This window comes from Dendrobium catenatum, unplaced genomic scaffold, assembly GCF_001605985.2.
Source record: "Dendrobium catenatum unplaced genomic scaffold, ASM160598v2 fragScaff_scaffold_1632, whole genome shotgun sequence".
Taxonomy (NCBI): Eukaryota; Viridiplantae; Streptophyta; class Magnoliopsida; order Asparagales; family Orchidaceae; genus Dendrobium; species Dendrobium catenatum.
Genome location: NW_021320094.1, coordinates 1,326,382 through 1,353,956, shown reverse-complemented (window position 1 = coordinate 1,353,956; position 27,575 = coordinate 1,326,382). Strand labels below are relative to the sequence as shown.

The 27,575-nt window shown below is 36.6% G+C and overlaps 2 protein-coding genes across 2 annotated transcripts; one reads left to right on the top strand and one right to left on the bottom strand.

Moving 5' to 3' along the window:
• Window positions 1-875: 875 nt before the first annotated feature.
• LOC110099056 lies at window positions 876-22,341 on the top strand. The gene is made up of 3 exons (XM_020826078.2): window positions 876-1,767; window positions 15,196-15,385; window positions 21,853-22,341. The coding sequence occupies exons 1-3, from the start codon at window positions 1,067-1,069 to the stop codon at window positions 22,078-22,080; spliced, it is 1,119 nt and encodes a 372-aa protein (XP_020681737.1). The 5' UTR covers window positions 876-1,066; the 3' UTR covers window positions 22,081-22,341.
• A 2,359-nt stretch (window positions 22,342-24,700) lies between these two features.
• Window positions 24,701-27,149, bottom strand: LOC114581259. Its single transcript, XM_028701052.1, has 2 exons — window positions 26,847-27,149; window positions 24,701-26,727 (listed from the first exon to the last, which is right to left on the bottom strand). The coding sequence occupies exons 1-2, from the start codon at window positions 26,865-26,867 to the stop codon at window positions 26,311-26,313; spliced, it is 438 nt and encodes a 145-aa protein (XP_028556885.1). The 5' UTR covers window positions 26,868-27,149; the 3' UTR covers window positions 24,701-26,310.
• Window positions 27,150-27,575: the final 426 nt, after the last annotated feature.

Here is a 27,575-nt window from a genome sequence, read left to right as displayed (position 1 = left end):
GAAGAGCTCCTTGGCAACGCCGAAGGAGGAGAGAGAGCAAGGGATCCAGAGAGGGGAGGTGGATAGGGCATCCTCATCATGAGATTTGAGATATTTACACAATTCTAAATCCAATCTTATTTATAAGCATGGGGCGATAAATTTTTTTGATTATTTTTGCGTTCATAAGCGTTGTTTGGGACTATTTTTTTGTTGCTTCTTGAAACAACTTTTGAATGTAAAAAATTAATTTTTATACTAAAAAAATTGCTTTAATAATAATAAGAAAACCTACCCAAAGAAGCCTTAACACCAATATTATGGATTATGAGAAGTGCCTATGGTCTAGTAGATTTACCCCGAATAGGGGTGTCAATAGGGGTGCCAAAATGAATTTTCAGGTTCGGTTCATGTCAAACTTGGAATTGACCACTCTAAATGAGTTGACTCGAACCCAACCTGCTTTTTATAAATGGGTTAGAATTTCAGATTTAGACCCGACCCACCAAGTTACTTGGTTGACCTGACCCGTGAAGCTGAACTCGAGCGCGGTACGACGGAGATTGGGTGCTGGATTGCATTTTGTAGGCGTGGCGGGTGGACTAAGGTGCAGGCAGGGTTTGGACTCGAGGCGAAGCGGGGTCTAGACATGAGGCGAGCGCGCCAACGCAATGCGGATTCCGAACTTGAGGTGAACGCACCAGCGTGGTGGATGCTGGCTGTCTGGGAGGTTGCCTACTAGGTGCAGACTGTGGAATCCAGGAACAACGCGGGCAGGGTGCGAGTTTCTGGGTCAACTAGGATTGATTTCAAATTTTTTGAGTCAACCCGAACCCAACATGATTTTACAAACGGTTTGAAAAATGAAATCCGAATCTTATCCATTTGACAAACGGTTCACCCCAACCCGAATTTTCGGATCGGATCCCGGCCCGACACCCCTAACCCCGGAACGCCAGAACTGAGAACCCTATTTCCCAGAAGTCTGTCCTCCCAGCACCACCACCGTACCCATGGCGGGCGAGTGCTGCAGAACTCCTTGACTCATCCTCGCTCACATCAGCACTGGTACCAAGATCAATACGAAATGCTTCCAGTAATTCGAGGCCTCCTGAACCTCCGGCTCTCTCGTCGCCTACCTACGCCGAATCATTGGGTTTCCTCTTCGATACCCTTCCGAACCTTCTCTTCTGGTTCCGGTGCCGGAGGGTCAAAAGATGACTCTTGGGATAAGTCCTGGAATTCCTCTGGCCAGACCCCCCCGGAAGGTGGTTCAGAACCTCTCTCCAGCTTCGACTGGGGCGAGGCATCCTCGTGGTCGACTGGCTTGACGAAGGACCATTTCGATGGGGAAGCCGTCGGCCGTCAGCTCGTCCCCGGGCAATCTCCTCCGCCGCAGACGGGAAAATCGACGGCCATGGAGGAAGCCGCGCGGATGGACGACTTGGACGAGTTTCTGAGAATGGTGGAGAAGGATAATAAGAAGGATAAGGCGTTCGTGGATGGTTGGAAGGATCGTATGATAGAGACTTGTCAATTTCTGAAGCAGGTGAGGGAGCCGGGGGTGAGGGGATCGTATTTAAAAGATTCTGAGAAGGCGGAGATGTACAGGCTTCATAAGGAGAATCCGGAGGTGTATAATGTTGAGAGGCTGGCGAAGGATTTCAGGATTATGAGGCAAAGGGTACATGCTATTTTATGGCTGAAGGAGATGGAGGAAGAGGAGGAGAAGAAACTTGGTCGGCCGCTGGATGACTCCGTAGAAATCCTTCTGGACAACTTTCCCGAGTAAGCTTAATTAAGAAGAAATGTTTTTTTATAGGTGCTGAGGCTCTAGGTCTACGGACCCCTTGGGTTTTTGATATTTCTTTCTTGATGTCGATGATCTTGCAATGTAGAATTTCTGTTCATGTTCTGTGAAGATTTTGGCCATACATTAGATAGCTGTGAAGATATTGGCCATGCATTAGATAACTGTGGCCAAATGGTTATAGTATTGAAGGCAGTATACGATATTTTTCTTTGCTATTACCATAAAATAGGAGCAAAATGTACCAAATTATTTTCCAGTTATTTTTATTTCTGGGTTTTAAATTTAAAGGTAGTGATTATACGATAAAGTACATTCTTAGCTAGAAAAGTGAACCTGGTTATGCCTGATTTGTTGATATCGGGGATTTAGTTTTGGACTTTAGGGTTGATCTGTTGATTGTGTTGGAAAATTTTATTAGTTTATGTTGAAAATGATGTTTCACAAATCCAAACCTAATAATTCTTGTTTCTTGGTAGTAATAAAAACATAATCATGCAGGTGGAGTATTTGACAGTTAAATAAGGTAGTGAATGTTGATAGAAGACCAACTTTTAGCATACTCTTTCTAGGTGTTTATGTTGAGTCTCTTAAGATTTGCGATCCTAGTATTGTATGCATTCTTTAATGCCTTTATCTTAATGGGAGAAGTGGTCTTATTTGAGAATATGAGCTCTTCATGTTTGAGAATTAGCTTAAGTTTTGAAGGACTATAGCAGGAAGCTACCATATATGATCCAAGGAAATTATTTGTTTTATATCAACATTGAATGAGTAGCTCTATCACTCTATGAAAGACTAGGATTGATATTTTAGTGATTTTTTTTACAGGTGGAAATTCATTTGGATGTATCTAAATGTGGTATAATAAATTGGATATTGGTAGACATATTGAGAAGACCAAATGAAATGAAACTATGGAGAGGCGATTAAATCTTGCTGTAAATTCTTGCTTGAAGTAGGCAGAATTAAAGAAAAAAGATCTTGAATCAAATTTTTGGGTTTAACAACTGGTTTCCTCAGTTAATTGTGTTGGGTAATTTACCCATCAAGTTTCACAAAAAAGAGGAGTGTATTCAAATTAATCAGTTCATTCATAACAACACAATCTTAGGTCATAAGTAAATCAAGCCTTTTCTCATTCTTTTAAGTGTATGTATTATTTAAGAAGAATTAATGTTTCAACTTTCAAAGAGAAAGAACAATGCTCAAACATTAAATGGTCCCCTTCCCATTCAACTAAAGTAAGAAAGAGTAGAAGAGATAAAAAATTTGAATTCTTAGTTGACAAGGTGGCTCAAAGACAAAAGAATGCATCTTCCACCTTGTGGTAATGACTAGTTGTAATAAGGGCGTGTGCACAACATATTACATGAGGAAAGAAAAGAATTCTATAAAGTATTCCAAAGGAAACTATACAACATGGAACTCTTAATGGCCTTCAAAGCTTATTTAATTTATGGAAAAGCTATTTACTCCCATGGAACACCACTATAGACCAACTTCATTTCTTTCAATGAAGACGAGGCATCTACATTCTTCAATCTTTTTATCTAGGATTTGAATTGTATTGTTGGATAAAATAGGAGCCGAACATTATTACAAGAAAAGTTTGATTCGAAAGAGAATGAAGTGCCCATAGCATCATTTGAAGAATAAATGCTTACTATTCGATAGGATAATATAGAAGTGTAGTTTTATAGGTAGCACTCTACAATATAATTCTACCTATTTAGGCTCCTATTAGTTTTGGGTGGGTGACCCTTTACACACTTTTAGAGGAGTTATATATTCAGATGGAAAGAAAGAGTGTTGAGGAAATGAATCAAACATGAAAGTAGCAACCTTCTATGTTGTCTAGTAACATTTTCATGTAGTGATTTTTTTACAAATAATGTTCTTATTTGAGCAATGAATTTATTTCTAAACATTGTTTTTTTTTTTTTTTATCTTCTATGCAATAATGCTTTGTTTATGTCCTGCTATAGAAAATTGATCTTTGTTTGATTTTTGTGAAGTTAATGGTGCTAAGTAGCACATAAGGCCATAAAATAGAAATCATGGATAATGGGAGCCTCAAAGAACGCATGGAATGGAATATAGGGTAGTTGTAAGCCCAACTAAAATAAAATACCAGACCTGACTTAGGAATAGTAGGCCACATCAAATCTATTTATTTTGGAAAACTTGGCTCTGGAAAATTGTTTATTGCTATTCTAATAGATTGGGCATAATATTTTGATTCTCTTTAGAGAGATATATAAATAATCACATGCCATCTTATCTTTCCATTTCACAAGGTAAATTTGATACCTGGCATAATATTAAATATTATCTCATTGTCAATAATAGCATCAAGAATTAGATTAGTATGATTGTATGAAAAATGTTCATATGATATAATGAAAGCTTAAAAAAGCAATAATTCAAAATATTGGTTAATGGTTCATTGAATGAAGCTTAGATGCATTAATAAGTAGACTAACACCCTTTTTTTTTCGGGATTTCTATTTGTATGCATATATCAATAGTTTCATGACTTCATATATTCCTTTCTTTCTTGAGTTAATTTCTTGAGAGTTTCTTACATGAATCTTTATCTACCTAGACGGATGGATGATAGGGTTATGACTTTGAATTTCACATATCTTCATTTCACATATATTGAAGACTTTATACTCATTTTAGCTAATAGCAAGCTTCCAAGAAATATTTTCATGCAAGCATGCATACAAAATATGTAATGTAGTAGTATGCAGTGCTTATAGGGGATGCTTCTATGCCTCTAATGGATATGTTATAGATGATTCCAAGTGAAAAAGGATGGAGAAAAATTAAAATAAAGATTTAGAAGATTCCATACAATTTTCTTTTGATAACTAGTAAACCACACAAATATGAATTGTTTTCATATGAATTATGATCTGTTGGAAAAAAAATTCAAATGATTTAATTATTCAACATAATGACTTATGCATTAATGGAGATAGGAGATAAGCGAGAAGATAGAGAGAGACGAAAGAGTCAGAGCAAGTGCCGATGACTTCAAGAGAGGAGACGTGAAATCTAAAAAAATTATTTAACATTCAATAAATGGAATCCTAGGTCAAAATGTTTTCTTATATAAATGCAAAGTTTGGCAATTAAAACTAAAAAATATCAATTAAATTGAAACAACTAATTATCTTGTATCAATTCTCCTATGGTTGAGAAAACTATTTCAAATAATTGTAATGTTATTGGAGGAGAAGTTGAAAGCCATCAACTATACTAACATCTTGGTAATATCCATTTCGAGAAGATAGAGGAAGGTTAAATAGATCTAGGTATAGACCTGAAGGAAAAATTTATCCCAGGTAAATAGATGGAGAAAAATTCAAACCATTAATAACAATAGAAGAAACTTTCCTTAGATCCTTCAAAACACTAGCAAAATTCAATGTAGATATTTTTGGACGCTTAAAAGTTTCATGAATTTTATTAAATTGACCTTAGATGTAACTTGAATAGGGAAGGCTGGTGAGGTGTGCACTGAACAATTGTACTGCATGGTTATTGTGGTGGGTGAGCGGTGGCTTTGACTATACTATAATTTTAGCGCTTTAGGTGGTGGCATTTTGGAGGCCAGGAGATCATGGGTTCTTAAGTAGGCGCATGCAAAGGGCTCATTACAATAATGGTTGTAATAAGCTAGGTCTATATGTGGAAATAAGCTCATCGGGAGCAGGTTCTGTGCAATGGGATGCACACAACATGATTGTACAACAAAGTAGATTTACTTATGATTGATGATTGAGGGAAGGCAATTAGCATTGTCTCAAAAGTAGGCGAGAGGGAGTAGTGACGGTTGTAAGGGATGGAAAGTCTTCGAGGCATGCACAATCACAAGGAGGGCTAGCATGAGCGCTCGATGGCCAAAAGCACGCTTGCGAAAGAGGGATGCAATATAGTGTTGTGGTGGAACCTACGCGTCATGACCCGACCTAGATACTCGAATTAACGAGGCGGGAATGAAAAGTTGAACATGTGTAACATTTCATTCAATTTCATAAAAAAAATTATATTCAACTTCTCAAATAAAACTGAAGAGCCATTATCACATAATTACTCTAAAACTATTGATACCATTTTTCAATCTAAATATTTACATCAATCATATATTACCTGTTTTCATTTACGTGCCGTCTTCTATAGACATACTCCTCCCTTTTAGCCATTTCTATTTCTCTGGAGACTTACCTGAAAATGTCATTTTAATGGGTTGAGTTTACATGGTAAACTCAGTGGATAATTATGGTTGCTAAAATAATCTTAAAACATATATAAGATACAATGCATGTTCTTTTTCTCATATCTTATACAATATTAAAACTTATATGACACTTGATATGTATATTCTTATATCATTTATTATACATATTTAATATACATATACATTTCATATCATTTTCTATTTCATTTATTTATTTATTTATACATTTCATATATATTTGGTATTTATTCATTTTTCATTTCAATTAGTACATGAGCACCACCATCATTTCCTTTTTCATTTTCATTTATCTTGCATGGGTATGTTACTTCTCCACCAAATACCATACGGGATTGAACTCATGTACTTTGCATGCATATATATTTTCCCTTTTTCATTTATGCTTTCATTTACATATTATAAATCTTTCATATATCTTTATATATTTTACATCATATATACATTTTCAAACATATACACATCCAAATCCACTTCCTCTTTCTATATATATATATATATATATATTTCACATTTTCATATACATTCATATTAACATGATAATAGATAAATATCCTTAGTGTCATAATAATTTAAAGCCAAATATTCATCATTCACATGTACATTTAAATGAACATAATTTTTCATTTAATGACATGCAATATAAATAAATAATTATATAAGACATTTTTTTTAGAATTGAAATGAACATGAAATAATAAAATTTCTATACACAACTGTAATTATCCATTTTGAATATTTTGAATGATCAGATTCCTTCTAAACCTCAAGATTTGCTATGCATTTTTCAACACTCGGTTTCAACTCAATTATGAAGATCTTCCACTGTTCAAATAACATGAATGAGATCTTAATTAATATAAAATTTAAATTTGGAGTACTCAATTATATCTTCAAAGTAATATCAAGTATTACTACTCTAGTTACGATAACATAAATTATTTCAAACATTTCTAAAGGAAACTTTTACCTAATCGAACATCATTAATCATAACATTAAATGGCTCTAATTCATCCCAAAATTTCAATTGTATCGAAATAATTACCTCATCAGTGATTTCCTTCTTTCATTGTTGGATTTAAGCTTGCTGTAATTCAATTCTTCCTACAACAATAATGTCTTTTCAATTAAGAGAATTATAAAATTTTCTTTTTCTTAGTTTGAATAGAAAATAAAAGAATAAGAATGAGAATTTACTTGCACTTTCTTGTGAAGAAACTTTCCAAATCCAAATGCTTCCGCTTTCTCCTTTAGATTTTCTTCCCTTGACCTTTACAAAAGATATTCTCCACCGCCTAGATAAATATTCTACAAAATAATTTCATAGGAATAAAAGAATCACAAATCAAATCTTTCTTATTCACCTTCTTCTTCCTTTTTGTCATTTTCCTTCAACACGCACGCGATTTCCTCTTATAGGAATGAGCAAACAGAAGATATATCGTGTGAGGAGTCGTTAGTTTTTTTCCTCGTACGTGATTATCCACTTAAAATAGCGAAATGATCCATCTAGGAGGCGTTTCTACGCTCGCGGTGGCCGCTCAGGTCATGTCTGAATCGCGGCTTCGTCCGCTTCGTTCGGCTTGCTCTTGGAGGTTATAATTTAGGGTTGGCCGGTTTAATTGAACCGGCCAATTTAAACTGGGCATTACACTAAATGAATGATAACTCAAGTGGGATACATGGGCATTGTGATTACTTATGAAAAAGGGCACACAAACATGTTTATGATCACAATAGCTGAAAAGATCACATACATGATGCAGTTAGGTTAATGTGAACGAGCACGTGTGAGGGACTAGGTGCATAGTTAGAAATTGCTTTTCACATGCGAGAAATTAATTCGGTGAGGAACAAATAAGGATGACATGAGATGCTTTTGACATAGCAGAATGGGAGACCTGCATGCGTAGTTAATCGATTTGCTTTTGATACTGTTTAATAACAGAGAATTAAAATTGAAAAATAGAAAATACATTGAAATAACTTTTAATTATGTTGCATCATATTCATTTGGAATCAACTAGAAATAGAGTTTAAATTCAGTCTTCATGAAGGCAATTATTATTAATAAATCAATAATGTATTGATGCAATTCAACATCCTCAACAACAACAGCAACAACATCAAGCCTTTATCCCACTACGTGGGGTCGGTTACATGAATCATTTTTCTCCATTGTGTCCTGTTAAAGGTCAAATTCTCGTTTAGATCTAATAAAGAAAGGTCATTCCTAATATTTTTTAACCAAGTCTTTTTAGATATGCCTCTACCTTTCTTAACATAAGCAAATCTAATACCTCTACTCTCCTAACCGGGTCATTGGAAGGCCGCCGTTTTATATGACCAAACCATCTAAGGCGACTCTCTCTAATTTTATCTTCTACTGGAGCTACTCCAACCTTTTCACGTATATGCTCATTTTGTATCCTATCTCTAAGGGTAAAGCCACTCATCCACCTGAGCATCCTCATCTCTGCCACACCTAACTTAGTATTATGCTTCTCTTTTAATGGCCAACATTCAGCACCATAAAGCATTGTAGGCCTCACTACCATCTTGTAGAATTTTCCCTTAAGTTTGAGGGGTACTTTTCTACACTCAACAAGCTCGATGCATTCCTCCACTTCAACCATCCAACTTGAATTCTGTTGATAATATCACCATCTATTTCACCATCACTCTGAACAATAGATCCAAAATATCTAAAACGTATACTCTTATTAATGACTTGATCGCCCAAAGTCACAATCCCCTCACTAGGTCTATTACTACTAAAATTACACTCCATATATTCCGTTTTAGATCTACTCAAGCGAAAATCTTTAGTCTCTAATGTTGACCTCCATAATTCAAGTTTACTTTCAACCTATGATGCACGGACACGGACACGGCGACACGGACACGACACAGACACGGGACACGGGTACGGCGCAGACACAGCAATACATTTTTTTATATAGTGTATATATATTAATGTAATATCATATTAAAAATGACAAACAATAATAAATGAATGCATGATAACTTTTCTAGCTTATAATCACGTGTCGGAGGAGTGTCGGACGAGTGTTGTGTCGGACACGGTGTCGGACACTGCACGCCTCTTTGAGGAGAAGTGTCGGTGCATCATAGCTATCAACTCCCTCTCTAGTCTTTTCAACAAGAAGAATATCATCAACGAAAAGCATACACCAAGGTACATCCTCTTGCAAATGTATATTGAGAACATCCATGACTAATGCAAAAAGATATGGGCTTAAGGCTGATCCTTGATGTAACCCAACCAAAATAGGAAAATACTTGGTCAAACCACCTTGTGTTTGAACACAAGTAATAGCTCATGCATACATATCTTTAATGATTTGAATATAAGCATTATTAACTTCTTTCTTTTCAAGAACTCTCCATAGCACTTCTCTTGGAACTTTATCATATGCTTTTTCTAAATCAATAAATATCATATATATATATATATCCTTCTTATTTTCTCTATATTTCTTCATCAAGCATCTTAATAAATGTATGGCTTCCATAGCCGACCTACCCGGCATGAATCCAAATTGATTTTGAGAAACATTAGTATCATGCCACAACCTATGCTTCATAACTCGCTCCCATAGTTTTAAAGTATGACGCATTAACTTAATTCCTCTATAATTCGCACAATCTTTTGCATCACTTTTATTCTTAAAAATATGAATTAACACACTCATTCTCCACTCATCTGGCATCTTTTTAATCTTCAAAATAGTATTAAAAAATTTAGTAAGCCAAGAAATTTCTTCATCTCCTAAGCATTTTCACACCTCTATTGGAATATCATAAGGTCCAACATATTTTCCATCCTTCATTTTCTTTAAATCTTCTATAACTTCGATTTTACTAATATGCCGATAAAACAAAAAATCTTTTTTTTTTTTCATTTAGGGTGCTAAGGTCACTATAATCAATCTTATTTTCACAATTTTCATTAAAAAGTTTAGCAAAATATTTCATCCACCTTTGTTGAATATCATCTTTTAAGAAAATTATTTTTTGATTTTCATCCTTAATACACTTCACTTGAACTAATCCTTACTACTTCTATCTCTTTGTATGACTAACTTATACATATATCTTTCTCCCTCCTTAGTATCTAATATATTATATAAATCACTAAAAGCTAAGGTCTTTACATCGCATATTGCTTTCTTAGATTCCTTATGAGCCTCTTTATATCTTTCCCAATTATCAGAATTTTTAAAATTAAACCAATTTTTATAACAAATTTTTTTATTTTTAATCTTTTCTTGCACATTTGGATTCCAACATCAACTATTTTTTATTATTATGAACTTTTTCCTTTGATACTCCAAGCACATCTTTTGCAATATTCTTAGTATCACTAGCCATTTTTTCTCACATAATATTAGCATCCTCATGCATAGATAAGATCTTAAGATATAAAATTTTACTCTCAAAAATATTTTAATTAATATTCTTTAAATGCCCAAATCTAATCATAGAATATCGTTTTATTTTATTTTTTATTTTCAGTCATTTTATCTTAAAGTCTAAAACTAGTAATCGATGTTGGTTATATAAATTTTCACTCGGAATAATTTTACAATCTTTGCATTATAAACGATCTAATTTTCTTATAAGAAAATAGTCAATCTGGGTTGTACTATATCCATTTTATAAGTGATGATATGCTCATTCCTTTTCTTAAATAAGGTATTAGCAATTGAAAAATCATAAGCTAAAAAAAATAATAATAATAATAAAAAATTGAAAAATCATAAGCTAAATAAAAATCTAATATGGTCTTGCCATCTTCATTTGTCGTTCCAAAACTATGACCACCATGAATGCTTTTAAAATAATCTACCTCTACCCATGGGCAATCTAATGCATACACAATATCACAAGAAAAGTATATAAAGTATAATAATGAAATAAGCATCACATCAATCACAGCATAGCAAAGAAAAATAAGTCAATTAGTATACATGTCACACACAATCACATCTCATCACAAAAATAGAAAGCAGAAAAAGTAAACATCGGCCCTAATCCTAGAGCTAGAAGTGGTACCCTAATAAACCTATGTGTGTATAATAAATGTTGATTCTTGTTGAATCAAGATTAGGTTGTTAAACCTAAACTAATATCCCAAGTCTAATCAAGAGGGGGGTGAATTACTAATATAAAAATTCTATTGGATTTTAAAATTTGAAATCATTGATTTACAAAGCAAGTTAATTAAAGTTTTAAAATAAAACTTTTCAATCACAAAAAATAACTTACAGTAAATAAAAAATATAAATTTAAAAGACACAAAAATTTATAATCAAATATGACTTACACCCACTCCTTGAAGACTCCCTCTTCAGATATTGCACTATTATCAAAGTGGCTCTCCTTTTGCCTCTATTTAAATCTTCTCTAATAAAAACTATTTTTTCAAGAGGTATTTTTTTGTAATAATTCTTCTAAGTCATTCCAAAAATTTAATTTAGAACTCATATTCAAACCTACTTGAGGAGCATAAGCACTTATAATATTAACAATCTTATCATAAAAAACAATCTTTAAAGCTATAATTCTATCTCCAATCCTATTCATTTTTATAATATTATCCTTCAAACTCTTAAGCTATAATAATACTTACACCATTTCTAGTACGACTCCTACCCGAATATCAAAGTTTAAATCATAAACTATCAATTTCCTTAGCTTTCTCTCCAACTCATTTAGTTTCCTCAATGAAAATAAAAAACCCAATAACTAAAAAGAATGTAAATATTGGTTTTATTGATTGATATAGGGATAACATCAATAGATAAATTTTAAGGATTGTTAATGATTTTATAATTTCAACGTGTATGATTAGTTTAATTTTAAGATAAAGGATAAATTTGAGTTCTAATTCAGATTTAGTATCATATATGACCTCATATTCTGTTTTAGATTCAATTTTTGACTCTTGTTCAATTTTAAGTTTAGGTGAATAAATATTTTTCAGGAAAAAATTAGTTCTAACTTAATTTTAAATTCTACTTCAAGCATAAAATTAGTTTATACATATAAATTCTTTTTAATTTCTTCATTTAAAGAATATTCTTAGCTTGGCTAGATGGCTATAATTTTTTTATTGATTTTCACTAAAAAATGATATAACATGGAAGCTCGCAATGTTTAGGTAATCTCCTAAGTTTTTTTTCCCCTCTATTTATCCTCTATTTATATGCTCAGGAGTGTTTAAGAAAAGTCTTGAAAAATGCCTTTAAAAACCTCTAAATAATTCACCTCAAAAGCACCCAACATTTCCAAAAACTATCAGATATAAGGTTGTTTCAGATTGAATTGTGACGTTGATATGCACACACTTACATGTTTTCGATATTCAATATTTTGCCAAGCTTTGAGAGGAAATAATCAATTTACATAAAATCGTAATAAATTTATTTTTAATAGAAATATATTATATCATATGTTAAATCATATGTAAACAATTGAATGAACCCAATGGAATATAAATAAATTATAATTCATCAAGTATAATACAGTTCCGTCATCAATCTTAATTAATCTATAATTTTCATAAACTTTTAAATATATTAAATGAGCTCCAAAAAATCCTTTTTTGTGTAGAAACACAAATTTGTTAGAATACTATCATAAAAATTAAAGCCAAAATAAATTCTAGACCTTTAAAAAATTTCACAAGGTATAAGCTAATTATCCTTAATAGGCATAAATAAATTTAATAATATAATTATGAAATTTTAGATCATATAAATTTAATAACAGTATTAGTAGTAAATCCTAAGTTGAAATAAATTTTTAGCACATGATTGCTAGTTAATATAATTTATATAAATAATAAATATATATAAAATAAATAAATAATAAATAAATTCCTAAAAATCATAATTGAATCAAGTTCTTTTTCGATTTTTTTGTTCATCATAATTGAGACTGGTAAATCCTAATAAATCAATCTATATAATGAAAAATATCCTAAACACATATTACATTAAAGTAGCCTTAGATTTTCATTTTGTACTGCTTATGAATGTTTCAATTGAGTCTAAGAGTGTTAATTTAGGTGGGTAGGGTGCAAAGTTAAACCAACTCGAATTTCTTAACTTGAATTTGATCTGTTCATTATATAGGTCAAAATTTTTGACTTTACCCAAACCCGCCTATTTTAAAGCTCATCTAACCCATTTATTATTGGATTATGAGTTTTTTTTATCAATACAATTCAATTAACCTGAATATGACTTGTTTAACGCAATTAGCTTGGCTTGAACTTATGTAACCCAAAGCTAAATAATAGCCAGGTCAACTTTGAGTTATTTGGGTCAACCCAAAATCTGCCCTAATAATAATTGGGTCTATAATTTAGTCTTGAACTTAATGTGAATGGTAATAGAGTCAACATTCTATGGAAATTAGTCATTGAAAGTTCCAGTGAAATGTGCTATCATGCTTGTCTATGGAATTGTTTCTACCGTATTAAGAAAATACTCTAAGATAGCAAGAAGACCGTTTTCTTAAAGAAAAATTTCTCTCCCTACCTCTTTTTAACAGATTCCTCTCAAGGCCCTCCCTGTTTAATACTTCTCTTGCTCGAAGCAAACAACCAAAATTTCTTTTTATTGGATCTCTCCTAAGATATTTGCTGACATCCTTTTTAAATTATTGAGTCAACATTCTAGTAGTAACGCTTATGACTAGTAAACTTGGCAGTGGGAGAAGTTGTGGAAGCAGCACCTACCACTTAGGTTTTTTGGTTGTATTTATTTTGCAATAAGTGCATTAGTAGGACCGGTAGAAAGCATTTAGGTGACTTCAGACTAAGTGTCTGGAATTTGAAGTAAAAACATCCTTCTATGGTGGTTTCTGCGTTGAACTGAGTTCTGATTTGGTTGCCAGAGCAGTCTCAAATGTCACACTCGGACCAATTCCCTTCCACAATGAACTTTTACTATCAGCTCAACATATATTCCCTGGATGGGAATCCATTGTTGAGTCCTGAATGCATGAAGCAAATGGAATTATCATTGAGGGAGATAACAATAGTGTCATCAAATATCTCCAGAAGAGCATAACAGATGCAATATGGCAAAATTTCTCCAGAAGAGCATGACAGATGCAACATGGCAAAATCAACCCCCGGAGGCTTTTGATATTTTAGCTTTCTCAAAGCTTTCAAGCAAGTTAAATTTCATCATGTAGTTAGAACAAGCAATAAGTTTGCTTATTTTTGTGCTCAGTTAGCTTTAGATACAAATTTTGTATGGAAAAAAGGAAAATAGTGAAAATCTTCGTTCTGTTCTTCCTTTTTTTTTTTTTAATTGAAGGAGGATTGTGATCAGTTTGTACACCGTTAATTGTGCTTTTTTGTATGTTTTGATATAGTAATGCAAGAGCACTTTTCAAGGATGGAAATGGAGAAATTAATTTTGAGAGTTGAAGCCCTTGGGCCTTTCCCTCCTTTTGGCTTTCAGTGGTTGGGGGAAACACAAATCCATCAGCCTTACCAATTGTAAACAATGATATCACACTATGAAGTGATCTTTTTATGGGCCTGAGGAGAAATGCATGCATAAATTGTGCATCCATCGTGAATAATGCAAACTTAAGGAAATAATTGCTTTTTTCATGCGGCTATTTTGTTGAGTTTTTACACAGCATTTATTCAGGACTTAAGAATCATACAACATATTTCAAACCAATTACTCATGTTACATATAATGCTATTGACCGTTCTGGTGCAGCTTTCAATTATTTATATGATGTGCTTTTTTTCAATTGTTTGTACGGAGAATTACCTACATTTCAACACTATCATGCATGTTTAAAAATCTAACACCTAGCCTAAAACAATGAACTGCCATACTAAATCATTGAGAATTTGATGAAAACTAAAAATTCGACTGATTTTATTATGAATTTTAATATTTCGGTAGGAATTTGATGAATGGAGATAGGAGGGTATTTGTTTTTATAAATAACACGATTGAGTTTTAGGTGTGAAATTGCCCTTTGTTTATATGTGTTGATATAGATGATTAACTTTTGAATTTTTTGTTGCATGTTTTAAAGATTTATAATTTCAATTTTCAATTTTTTTTGTAGATTTTTCAAGTCCCATGACAGAGAATTCCATGTTGCCCGTCTTCCATACAAACCAGATTTTAAAGTGATGCCAGAGGACTGGGATGGGACAACGAGAGATCCTGACGAGGTTCATTGGGAGATCTCTGTTAAGGAAGACCAAATGTTGTATGAAGAATTTGTTCAGCGCCTAAACTTCAACAAAAAGAAGGTAAGTTTATGTTTCGATATCATCCATGTCCCTCTTTGCTTTGTATTTTACTAATATCAAATTTCCTCAATTAGCTGGTTTTAATGAAACTAAATTGTTAATTTGTCGACTAACTTGTAAACTATCTGATTATTGTTTGCACTTGAGATCCTTATCCTCTAATGGAGTAGCACTGCCATCAGGGGTGGAACCAGCTTCAATTTTGAGGGGGGCAAATACAACAAAAAAATAATATTATATATCTATATATTACGAAAAGTTTTTTTTTAAATTAAGCAAGAAAATTAAAGGAAAAAGTGTAATTAAACTGTCATTAAAAGCATGAAAGAGAATATTAGAACTAAATGTGAAGAAACATATAGATATTTTAGGACAAGTTTGGACAAATGAGTTTTTTAGGGGGGGCAAAAAAATTTTTTTACTCTCCTATAAATTTTTTTTTACTCCTATGAATTTTTTAGGGGGGGGGGGGGCAATATCCCCCCTAACCTACTAGTGGTTCTTGAGAAGAAACCTGCACAGGAAAGGTTAAAAGAAAAGGAAGAAGATGAACAGTGAATAGTATTGTAAAAGGCTTATCTCAGTTATGCTTCCGGTAGGCTTTTATAAGCCAATGGGAAATCATTACAGACCGTTATGGTCAGAGAAGTGGAGCAGACCATACGGTCAGAGCAAATAAATAGCGAAGTGGTTTGAGCCTTTAGCCATGTGGCATTTGGGTTTCATCATTAGCTTTACATGCCCCCTCAAATTGAGCATCCAGTGAGCTGATGCTCAATTTGTTGCGCAGATTGATGAAACCGAGTGACTGGCAGTGGCTTGGTAAGGATGTCGGCGAGCTGTTTGTCGGACGGAATATGAGAGACGACCACGGATATGATCACGGATGAAATGGTGATCAATTTCGATGTCTTCGTCCGAGCATGGAAAACTGGATTGTGGGCAAGAGCTAGTGCCAATAGATTGTCGCAGAGCATCGTGGTAGGTGAGGTGAGAGTTATTTGAAAGTCAGACATCAAGCGTCTTAGCCAAATCACGTCTGATAGAGCGGAAGACAAAGCTCTGTATTCAGCCTCGGTGGAGGACTTGGCCACTGTGGTTTGTTTCTTCACGCTCCAGGAGACAAGGTTGGGGCCAAGGAAAGTGCAGAAGCCAGAAATGGATTTCCTGTCGGTTGTGTTAGCTGCCCAGTCAGCATCACAGTATGCTGTGAGTTCAAGTGGGCCTGAAGAGATTGGGAGACCAAGGTGTTGAGTGCCCTTGATGTATCGTATTAACCGTTTGAGCTTCAGAAAGTCGGTGATGGTAGGATTGTGCATAGATTGGCAGATCACATTGGCTGCGAATGACAGATCGGGTCGAGTGATAGTAAGATAGTGCAAGGAACCTGCAAGTTGTCGGTATAGCTTAGGATTGTCGTACGGTTGAAGATTTGGAGCTGCTGAAGGTCCAGAGGCAGTGATTGGAGTGCTAGCAGGTTTGCAGTCTTGAAGACCCGAAGCTAGTATGATGTCCCGTGCGTAGTGAGATTGACGAAGGAAGGCTCCAGTCTTAGTGTAAGCAATCTGAATCCCAAGAAAAAGGTTCGCTTGCCCCATTTGTCTAAGATCAAATGTATCGTGTATTCCTTGTAGTAGGACATTGATGGTGGCCGTATGATTGCCAGTCAACAATAGGTCATCAACATAGATGATGATGTATAACTGTGTAGTGCCATGGCTGTATACCAGCATAGAAGGATCGACACAGCTGAAACAGAACCCGAACTGAACCAGAAAACATGTCAGCTTGTGAAACCACTGGCGAGGGGCCTGTTTAAGGCCATAGAGAGCCTTGTGAAGTTTGCAGACATGGTTGGGTCGAATTGGATCTATGAACCCTGGTGGTTGCTGCATATAAACATCTTCCTTGAGGTCCCCATGAAGAAAGGCATTGTTCACATCGAACTGAAGTAGTGGCCAGTGACGTTGAAGAGCGATGATTAATAGGATTCGGATTGTGGGCATTTTGGCAACAGGACTAAAGGTGTCCCGATAGTTAACTCCGTATTGTTGAGTGTAGCCTTGAGCTACAAGTCGAGCTTTGTACCGATCGAGTGTGCCATCTGGTTTGGTCTTTGTTTTGTACGGCCATCGACATCCAAGAATGGGAGCTTTAGGTGGAGGTGGAGTAAGGGACCATGTGTTTTGTTTGTGGAGAGCCTCTATTTCCATTGACATGGCATCTCTCCAATGTGGAGAGGTAGATGCAGCCTTGTAGGTAGACGTGGTGGAGGAGATATCTTCAACTGCAAGGAGATCGTAAATTTTCTTGGGTTTTAAGTGACCCGTTTTAGATCTGGTCTCCATATGATGGGTGGTTATGGGTTGGGCGATAGGGTCAGGGAGAAGGGAATGTGGGATAGAAGGAGGGGCTGAGGGGGAGGATGTGGATGGTGATGGGGAGGTTGTAGTAGGTGACTGGTTAGGGTGCGGTGGAACCAATGTAGACGGAGTGAGTATGTTAGACGTAGGGATGAGAAGTGATGGAGGAATGTATGCACTGGTTGTCTGAGGAGAAGAGTGTAGTGCAGGTTCAGGGGGAGAAAAATGTTGTTCATGAAATTTGACATGTCTGGATATGTAGAGTTTGTTGGTAGGTTGGTGAAAGCAGCGATAGCCCTTGTGATGAGGAGAGTAACCCAGGAAGATGCAAGGGAGAGATCGGGGAGCGAGTTTATGAGGGGAATGAGGTTGAAGCCAGGGGAAGCAGATACAGCCAAAGGATTTTAGATGGTCATAATTGGGGGATCGACCATGAAGAAGTGTGAAAGGAATTTTAGAATGGAGTGCTGAAGTGGGAAGACGGTTAATTATGTAATTGGATGTTTGAAGAGCTTCGGCCCAGAAGCGAAAAGGAAGATGAGCCGCGTGCAGGAGTGTACGAGTAGTTTCAATGAGGTGCCGGTGTTTATGCTCGGAGACGCCGTTTTGCTGAGGGGTATGAGGACAACTGAATTGGTGGGATATCCCGTGAGTGAGAAGAAGGTTTTTGAAGGCATGATTGGTATATTCTCCTCCGGCGTCGGATCTGAAGGTTTTGATAGTGGTATTAAATTGATTTTTAATCATTTTTAAGAATTGTAGAAATTTGGTTATAGTTTCAGTTTTGGTGTGCATTAAATAAATCCAACTGAAACGAGTAGCATCATCAATGAAGACCACATAATATCGAAAGCCATTGATAGAGGGAGTCGGGGAGGGACCCCAAACATCAGAATGTATTAACGTAAAAGGTGTAGTTACATGGTAAGCATTCCTAGGAAAGTTGAGACGATGGCTTTTAGCCATGTTACAAGAAGTGCAGACAAAACTAAGAGAACTATTTGTAAGAGCTGGAATAATGTTGGATAGAGATGCCATCGCACGAGGGTGAGCGTGGCCCAAGCGAGCGTGCCAGAGAAGAACTGATGTTGGTGTCGTGTGAAGAGCAGAGGATGTTGCAGTTGCGGATGTTTGAAGCGGATAGATACCGTTGCGGTTAAGGCCATGATGGAGAGTTGTGTTGTCCCGAAGGTCCTTGATGACATAGCCACCGGGATCAAATGAGACAGAGCAATGATTGTCAGTTACGAGTTGAGAAATTGAGAGAAGATTGTGTGAAAGGGATGGAACATGGAGGAGGTTGGAGAGTTTGAGCTTACGGTTGGTGTCGGGGAGAGGAAGAAGACCAGACCCACTGTTCTGTATTGGTAAAGACGAACCACTCGCAGTTGATATGGTATCTCCTCCATGGTAGGATGCTGGCTGTTGGACATTGACGATGTCGGGTGTAAGGTGAGTAGAGGCCCCAGAGTCCAGTATCCATTCAGTAGTGTTTGGAGGCTGTGACTGAGCCATATAAGCCCTGGAGGTGTTTGTTGGAGGCTCGGCATAGTTGGAGTTATATCGATGCCAGCAGGAGAGAGTGAATGACCTGTTTTACCACAAATTTGGCAGGTGGGGCGTGAGGTGGGGCGATTGGTAGAGGGAGGTGTTCTTGGATGCGTGGTCATAGAGCTTGAATTACCACCACGACCTCTGTTAGTTCTGGACGCAAAGCTTCTACCTCTTCCGCGTTAGGAATATAAAGCTTGGATGTCGCCTGTGGAAGTTAGCTCTTGTTGAATCTCTGACTGGAGATTTATCTCCTCGCTGCACAACAAGGAGTATAAAGATTCAAGAGTAATGGTGTGGGGTGAGATACGTATTGCAGCTTTGAAGGGGTTATAGGAAGGAGGCAGTCCCTTTAAGGTGTAGAGCACAATGTCCTCCGTTTCAATGTGTGATCCAGCCGCGGCGATGTTATCGACCAGAGATTTAATTTGTGCTAGATATTGAGGAATGGTTTGGTCGCGCATTTGTACGTTGTGAAGTTCATTTTTAAGCTGCAATACCCTTGATCTGTTTGATGGTTGTAGGCGGAGCTCCAGAGTTGTCCAGATGTCATGACAGGTCTTAAGGTGAAGTATATACGGTAGTACCGAAGGTGAGATGGTAGAGAATAGTGTAGATATGAGATTCTGGTCGATCAGTTTCCACAGTTTTTGATCGTTGTGGGAGGTAGGATATGACTGTTCTCCTGTAATGTATCCTTCGAAACCGTTGGCGGAGAAGGCTTGATAGATCTGCAACCTCCAGATCGCGTAGTTCTCTGCCGTAAGCTGAGTATGAACTAATGATTTAAGGTTTGACATCAGGAATTTGAGCGGAGGGACGGTGAAATCAGCCAAGGACGCGGACAAGGTAGGAGTGCTCATTGGCTGAGAAGCTGATGTTTGAGTTTGCGAAGATCCTCCCTGTTCCATCTTCTAGAGCTGGTGTTGCTGTAAAGCTTCACAGCTCTGATACCATGAGAAGAAACCTGCACAGGAAAGGTTAAAAGAAAAGGAAGAAGATTAACAGTGAATAGTATTGTAAAAGGCTTATCTCAGTTATGCTTCCGGTAGGCTTTTATAAGCCAATGGGAAATCATTACAGACCGTTATGGTCAGAGAAGTGGAGCAGACTATACGGTCAGAGCAAATAAACAGAGAAGTGGTTTGAGCCTTTAGCCATGTGGCATTTGGGTTTCATCATTAGCTTTACAGTTCCGCCATTGACTACCTTGCCAAAACCTAATTGTGTAGCTACATTAAAGCAGACGCATATGAGACAACAGGAAACACAATCATGTTCCATCTTTGCTTTCTTGCAGTATTTAAAAATACTAGATTGTATGGCTTCACGTGGAATTCATTTTTAAAGCTCTGTTTTCATTATTGATCATAAAAATTGTTTATGGGCTGTTTGGTTTGTTGAAAAAGAAATGTTGTTTAAAGTAAATACAGTGTAAAGTAAATACTTTGAGACTATTTAATTGTCTATAAAGTAAATGCAGAAGAATTATTTTTTTCTATTTGGTTGAGTGTATACAGAGAAAAGTAAAATATTTTTGCTAGCAGTAAATCCTCACTCTGCAGATCACAGAGTGTTGGCGGCCTTCTCCTTCTTCATTTGTTCATTGTCCTCCTCATCGCCACCGCCAGGGGGGAAAGCTCTTCCAATATCAATGCTGATTCCCTGCACTAACCATTTGATCCAACGACACTCCATCTCTGGCACCAAAAATAGACGAACGACATCATGAACGGAACAAATCCTGCGAACAAGAAGAAACTCCCGAGTTTGAGGCTGCAGAGCATCTCCAACACACTTTGCGCCACCGCAAAAGTGCTGAAAAGTTCACCGCCACCTGAATGCTCTGCCCTGCCGACCTTATCTCGAGAGGAAAGATCTCACTGGTCGCTAGCCAAGCAAGTGCCCCCATGACAAACATCACCATTCCACCTGTGAGAAACAGAGGCCTTCGGCCCAATCTGGTCGCCAAACCCAGCAACGCCACCACTGTGCAGGTTAAGGATATGCATTGCGTGATCATTGCTGACAAGAGAGAAGTGCACGGGATGCTAGTCGACATGTCTGAAGCTCGAGCAAGTAGCAAAATGCCCTAGAGGCTTCAGTTGCGAACACATGCAGCATCTACAGACGATTCACGCTTCTTCTCCATGCCGTGAGCATCCAAATCTGAAAATCGCGGCCGCTTTACGCTTCTCCCTAATGCTGCGTCGGCATCCAACTCGGAATAAACGACGCAGATGAAGAGATGAAGATGCTTCCCGCGGGCTTTTCTCTTTTTCCCTCGTGTGATTTCTTTTTTCGCTCAAAACGGGCGAGTTTCTTTTACGAGGAAAAGGAGCTGCAATGGGGTTTTTGGAATGCATTAGGATTTTATTTTACTTTACATTGTGTCCAACCGTATGCCAAAAATTAAAAAAGTAATGTATTTGGTTTACTTTGCATTCACATTTCCTCCAACCTAACTGCCCCTTATAGAATAATCATAGCCGAGGATTGTAATTCATATTCCTAACAGAAAATTTTATAAATACTTTCTTCTTTCTATTTCAGGTTGCAGGCGAGGTCAAATGCCACAAGTATAGCAGGAGGCGACCACCAGAAGGATGGAGTTTCACTGTCGAGAAGCTGGGTTCCAAGGGAAAGCGAGGTGCAGGTGGTGGCTGGAAGTTTGTAAGCTTGCCAGATGGATCTAGCCGCTCATTGAATGAAATGGAGAAAATGTATGTTAAAAGAGAGACCCCAAAGCGCAGAAGAAGAATTATTGCACCATATAAATAAAATCGGTACTTTTTTAGGGTTTTCATGCAATTCATGAATTTAATATTATGCTAGATCCCTCTGAGACTATTTTGCCCAGCAGCACACTAGCATTTGCTTGAAGACCAACAATTCGTCTTGAGGTCTTCTTTCGTCAGTGCTGTTTTAACCGGAGAATTTTGTAAGGCAAAATTTATCCAGTCTCTTTCTGAATCAAAAACTGAATCCAATTTGTTCGTCCAAGGTTTGATTTAACATTATTGATGCTTGCTTTGGCTTGCCTGCATTTCTTCTAAAATGCTATTTTTTATGATAAGTAGAGAACGTAGTACCTGTTAGTATCCACCCCTTTTTTCACTTCCATTTTGCTTATATCGTTTGGGCAAATTTGAAGTAGAATTCGAAAACCAATTAGATCCAAGACCTGCTTGTTTGTCACACTTCAAATGTTTTTCGCTTTATTATCTCTCTTTCATATTTTTAATTTGTGCAGATCTTCATGCACCATTCCTCTCTTGTTTCTCCATACTTAAAAATCTTATTAGGGAGCTCTTTATATTGCCGACAAGAAAGAGCTCATTATCCCTTATTTTCTGATGAAAGAAATGCTGCGTAAATAGACTCAACCATGTAAAAACTATTAATGATGAGCACTTTCTTATGAGGATTTCCACAAGGTATTCCTAATAGTATTTTTGTCATGTTTCTCCTGTGTGTGCGCTAGTATTTTACACATGCGTGGGCCTGCTTTTCTTTTTGAAAATGGTAATGGAAGAAATACTTTCTTTTGTAAGTGGTAATGGAAGCTATTGCCTTCAAGATAAGAAGTAAAAAAAAAAGTTGTAAAGTTAAATTATGCTGTTCCTGTCTGATCAAATGGATACCATTGTGTAATTTTATTTATTAAAGGCAACTAGCTTCATATTTCGCAAAATTGTAGTTCAGATGCATTAATTTCTGAGAATCTAAATAAAGGGAAATTGTTACAGAACTAGCCATTAGCTGTTAGCATTTGAATTCTTCTCTGCTTTCACCACAACTATGAATGTTTTAAGTAGTTCTGGTGTCATTAATAATGGGATTGCAAACTCATTGATGCATGAATTGTAATAGTTTGCTAGATTTTCTGGTTCTTCTGAACTATAAGTTAATAGTAAGACTTTAAAGAGTGCGAGAATCACTTGTGATTAAGGCTTCGTTTGGGGCGGTTTTTTTATTGCTTATTAAAGTAGCTTCTAGTACAAAAATTTTAATTTTTATACTAAAAAGTTGCTTCAAGAAGCAGTAAAAAAGCCGTCCCAAACTAAGCCTAAATGTAGGCAATGCTACCTAACATAAACTCCACTCACAAAGCTTGGTTTTGATGGATTGTGACCTCCATTGCTGTTCTCTTGTTTTTGGTCACTTCTGGCTTGCCGGCTAGGAATATATAAAAGTATACCTACCCCTTGCTGTTTTGAGGGATTTAAGTGATTGAGAACTTCTTTTTGACTCATCATTTGATTGGTTTTCTGGTTTTTTTTTCCTCACACTAAAGTTATTTTATGAAGCATATTCTTTTTCAATTGTCATAAAGTAACTTTTGTAAAGAAAATTCTGAAAGTATCTATCATACTTTTTTTCACCGAAACAACATTGCTTGTCTGGTGATAGATTTTTGTCAGGAGTTTGCCGCACAAAGCATAAAAAAAAAGAGAGTTTGAGAAGCTTTTATGCACAAGTTTTATCAAACGGTTTCAATGTTTTTTCATATCAGTCGAGATGTATTTGTTTTGCTCAGCTTTTTCTTGTCATGATGGAGCTGAAAAGCATTAAAAAATAAATCTTCAGTTTCATCACTTAATTTTTATATCTTTGCAGCCTAGACAAATGAAAAATCCCATTGTCAATCCACTCTACATAGAAGGCTTTCACTGTAGTTCCATAGCTAAGCTTGAATTTAAAGCTTGGCATAACCGTGAGAGAATCATGAAGAAAATAAAATCTTCTGAAATAAAGAGAACAAATCCTAAGTTGAATCCATTAGAAGTATTCTAAATATAGTGGTTTTGAAAATTTTGATGTTTGATTGAAATACAAAGTGGAGTAAAATAAATATAGTGTAAATTATTTTAGTTCATTCTTTAAGTATATCAAATTTGTCCAGCTTTGAGCGATGTTCACACACAAGTAAACTTGCTTGATTATTGTCACCCAGCCACCCTAATCGGCCATCACCGCCAAAGACCTGCCACAGGCTACCACCACTTTTGGCCATCACCACCGTTGTCTGCCCTGTCGTTGACCACAACGTATTGTCGATCACCACTCCTATCTCCCCTATTGGTCATATCATTTGTAGACTTTACACTACATTTATTATTTCCAAAAAAAAAAAAAAAAGATAATCATTCAGTTGTAAATACCTTACATTCATTTAAACAAATCTAAATTATTATTTTTATAATTCATTCATTTTACACTATATTTATTTTATACTGCATTTCTTTTTTATCCTTTTTTTAGCCAATCAAATAGCTCTAAATTTGTTGTACTATAGAGTTATGTTACTTTCAAAATTTGAATTACTGAGTTCATATTCTGAATAAACAAAAGATCAACAATGAACAATAATGAACTTTACAACTAAGAGAAGAAACTTAATTTTCTTTTTAAGGAAATTTATTAAAAGGTCAAAAAGTATACAATGAGTATAATCTAGGAAGAAGCATAAAAAAGAAACCTCCCAAGATAAAACAAAATAAAAAAGTGAGAAGCATAGAACAAGCTAAAACTTCCCAAATATGCCTATACTTCACAAAAAAGGGACAAAAAATCATTGTTTTGTTGTCAAAGTGAGGACACACCAGAGCTCCTAGCAAGTATCAAACAAATAGGGTAAGGTCCACTCCAAAAGGGGGAATACCAAGAGAATTGAGGCGCCCCTTACAAGAAGACCATGTAGAGACCCCCAATATTGAACACCTTAACGAGAGTCGTCCCCGCCACCCTCCTTCCACTTCCTAGGATTATTAGTAATTGGCCCCCAAACGATGAAGATCCTTAGCAAAACGAGTCTTATAGACTCTATCATACCTTGGGTCAGATCTTCTTGGATGCATGAGGAAAGCCTCAGTGGAAAACTTGAAGGGTATGTTGGAGATATCACCATCCCTAGATGAAACAACTTGCTTGGTTGGAACATTAACTTCCCCACTTGAGATTTGCAAGGAAGGGAGAATAGACTTCTGATCTCCAATACCTACATTGGAATTCTTCTTGTTATGTCTCCTAGATTTTTTGTAACAAGACTCCAAGGCCCATAGGTTTCTGAAATTTTCCCTTCTTTTGCACTATGCTTGATAGTAGAAGGAGAGTGCGCAATTTCCAACCGGAGTGGATAGAGAGTTGGCTGGATCATAGAAGATGAATTTGGGTCATTAATCGCCATTGGAGGGCAACTATTAGTGACGAGAGGGTCACTAGAAGAGGGGTGCTGCTAATCTTGCACAAAACACATGGAGGATTCGATCTACATTGAGGTTGTTGTGTGGGCAGCTTGGAGGATTGAGGAACATTGGGACAATTACTTATGTTGTGTCGAACAAAGCCACATTGGAAGCAAAGGTGAGTGATATCCTTATATTCCGCCCTTTAAAAAAACTTGCCATGGAGCCCAGAGATCCAAACTCCTGGAGGAAGCTTGGCACCAAATCCATCTGCACGCAAATACGAGCAAAAGCATTTCTCCCCTAGGAGTTTGTTTGAGCATCAACTCATAGAGGTGGTCCAAAGAAAGAAGCTATCAGAGCAAGATTGGTGTTGTCCCAATACATTAGAGGCAAGTGAGGCAAGCGAATTCAAATAGGAGAAGATAGGCCTACCATTGATTGAGGAGAGAATGAAGGAGACCAACGATCAAAACCAACAATATACCCACCAATAACCCACAGTCTACCCATAAGGACAGCATCCAAAGCCTCAGCACTTTCAAAGAGGCAAATGAAAGAATCCAGGGAAATGGAAAGGAGCTGAAAATCTTCAAATATTGACCATTCAAACTTTAATTCGTTGTTTAGCACAAAGTAAGGTAACCTTCACCCAATAAGCTTGCACACTAGCCATCTTTCAAGCCTAACTAAGTTGGCATGGACGGACTCCATGTTCAAAGTCACAGAACTTCCATCATCTAACATAACTGCCGCCTTAGGAACATCATCAATTTTGATTACGTCCAACCTATTCCATACATAGGATAGGTCATGGGCAGGTTTAGCACCATTTGGATGCTTGGAGGATTGTTGAAAATAAGTAGTTTGGCCATTCAAGCAAGCAGTTATGGTAGAGGCATTTGCACAAACACCTGATTTGTAATTTGCAGTTACAAATAACATGAATGGCTTCATCTAATGTATTTACATGCATGCGATCAATCTCAGAACAAACAGTAGAATCCATAGGATCATTCAAATACCTACAGTCCTTCGCAATTTCTGATCCACCATTGCTCATATTGACTGCAAAACCAGCAGTCGGACTAGCATTGATTTGCAAGAAAACCAAAGCTGCAGTTTGAACCTTCCCTGATCCAGAAACGCCTGGTTCCATAGCAGAAGTCGGACTTGCCTGGGCCTGATCGGAGCCGCTCGAGACGCTACTCGCCGGAGGTTGTGGTTCGATCTCCCCAGCCTGCAAGAACGAGATACATTCGAACTCGAATTCGCAGACGGAAAGGTCGAGGCAATGACGAACGAACGAAGAAGAATCCCGTTCCAAAGCGAACGCAAAACCGAACGGAACTGGCTCACCCGACACCAGCTCGTCACCATTAGCTAAACGATCGGACTCCATTGAAGGTACTTGAAGCTGTTCATCCCCAAATGAGTTAAAAAACTGCTCGTGTTCAACAGACGAAGCATCAACAATGAAAACATCGACCTGCTCTGCCGCTAGATCAGCCTTCAAAACCTGGTCGTAAACATCCGATTCCTTGTCTTCCAGAACCGATGACCACTTCTCCTCACCATACTTCTTCCGTTGATGCTTTCTTCATGGCGCTGAGCAGGGAGAAGAGCTCACAAAGAGAAGAAACTTGAACCTTAATTACTCAGTTGGCATTAAAAGCAATCATTAATTACACAGTTTTAGAGAGAATAATAAGCATCTCTAAGGGCATCTCCAACCGACTTGTTTGCCGTTCATGTTTTGTTCCAACCGAATGTCATTTTTAATGACATTTGATCGCGGATGCTGTTCATCTGCACCATTCTTTTATCTCTACCGAACTTTAGGAAAAAGGAGCGAATGAAGAAAACGACGGTTTACGGGGCAAAATGCCGTTCCATTGGAGATGAATCATGGCATTTTTTAGTTTCACTATATTTTGGAGTGAAAAATGAGATTTTGGATTGGAGATGCCCTAACAATGAAGGAAATTATTAGGCTCATCACTGTGTTGTTCTTCAGTTGTGAAAAAGCACAACAGTTAGGATCGCATCGTCATCTAATCTTGGCTCATCACTATCTTGATCTTTCAT

Coding starts and splice junctions, on each gene's coding strand:
- LOC110099056 (XM_020826078.2), top strand. CDS start 1,067: ATGCTTCCAGTAATTCGAGGCCTCCTGAACCTCCGGCTCTCTCGTCGC. Junction 1,768..15,195: donor CTTCTGGACAACTTTCCCGA/GTAAGCTTAATT, acceptor TTTTTTTTGTAG/ATTTTTCAAGTCCCATGACA. Junction 15,386..21,852: donor TAAACTTCAACAAAAAGAAG/GTAAGTTTATGT, acceptor TTTCTATTTCAG/GTTGCAGGCGAGGTCAAATG.
- LOC114581259 (XM_028701052.1), bottom strand. CDS start 26,867: ATGGTGACGAGCTGGTGTCGG. Junction 26,728..26,846: donor TGGTGACGAGCTGGTGTCGG/GTGAGCCAGTTC, acceptor TCGTTCTTGCAG/GCTGGGGAGATCGAACCACA.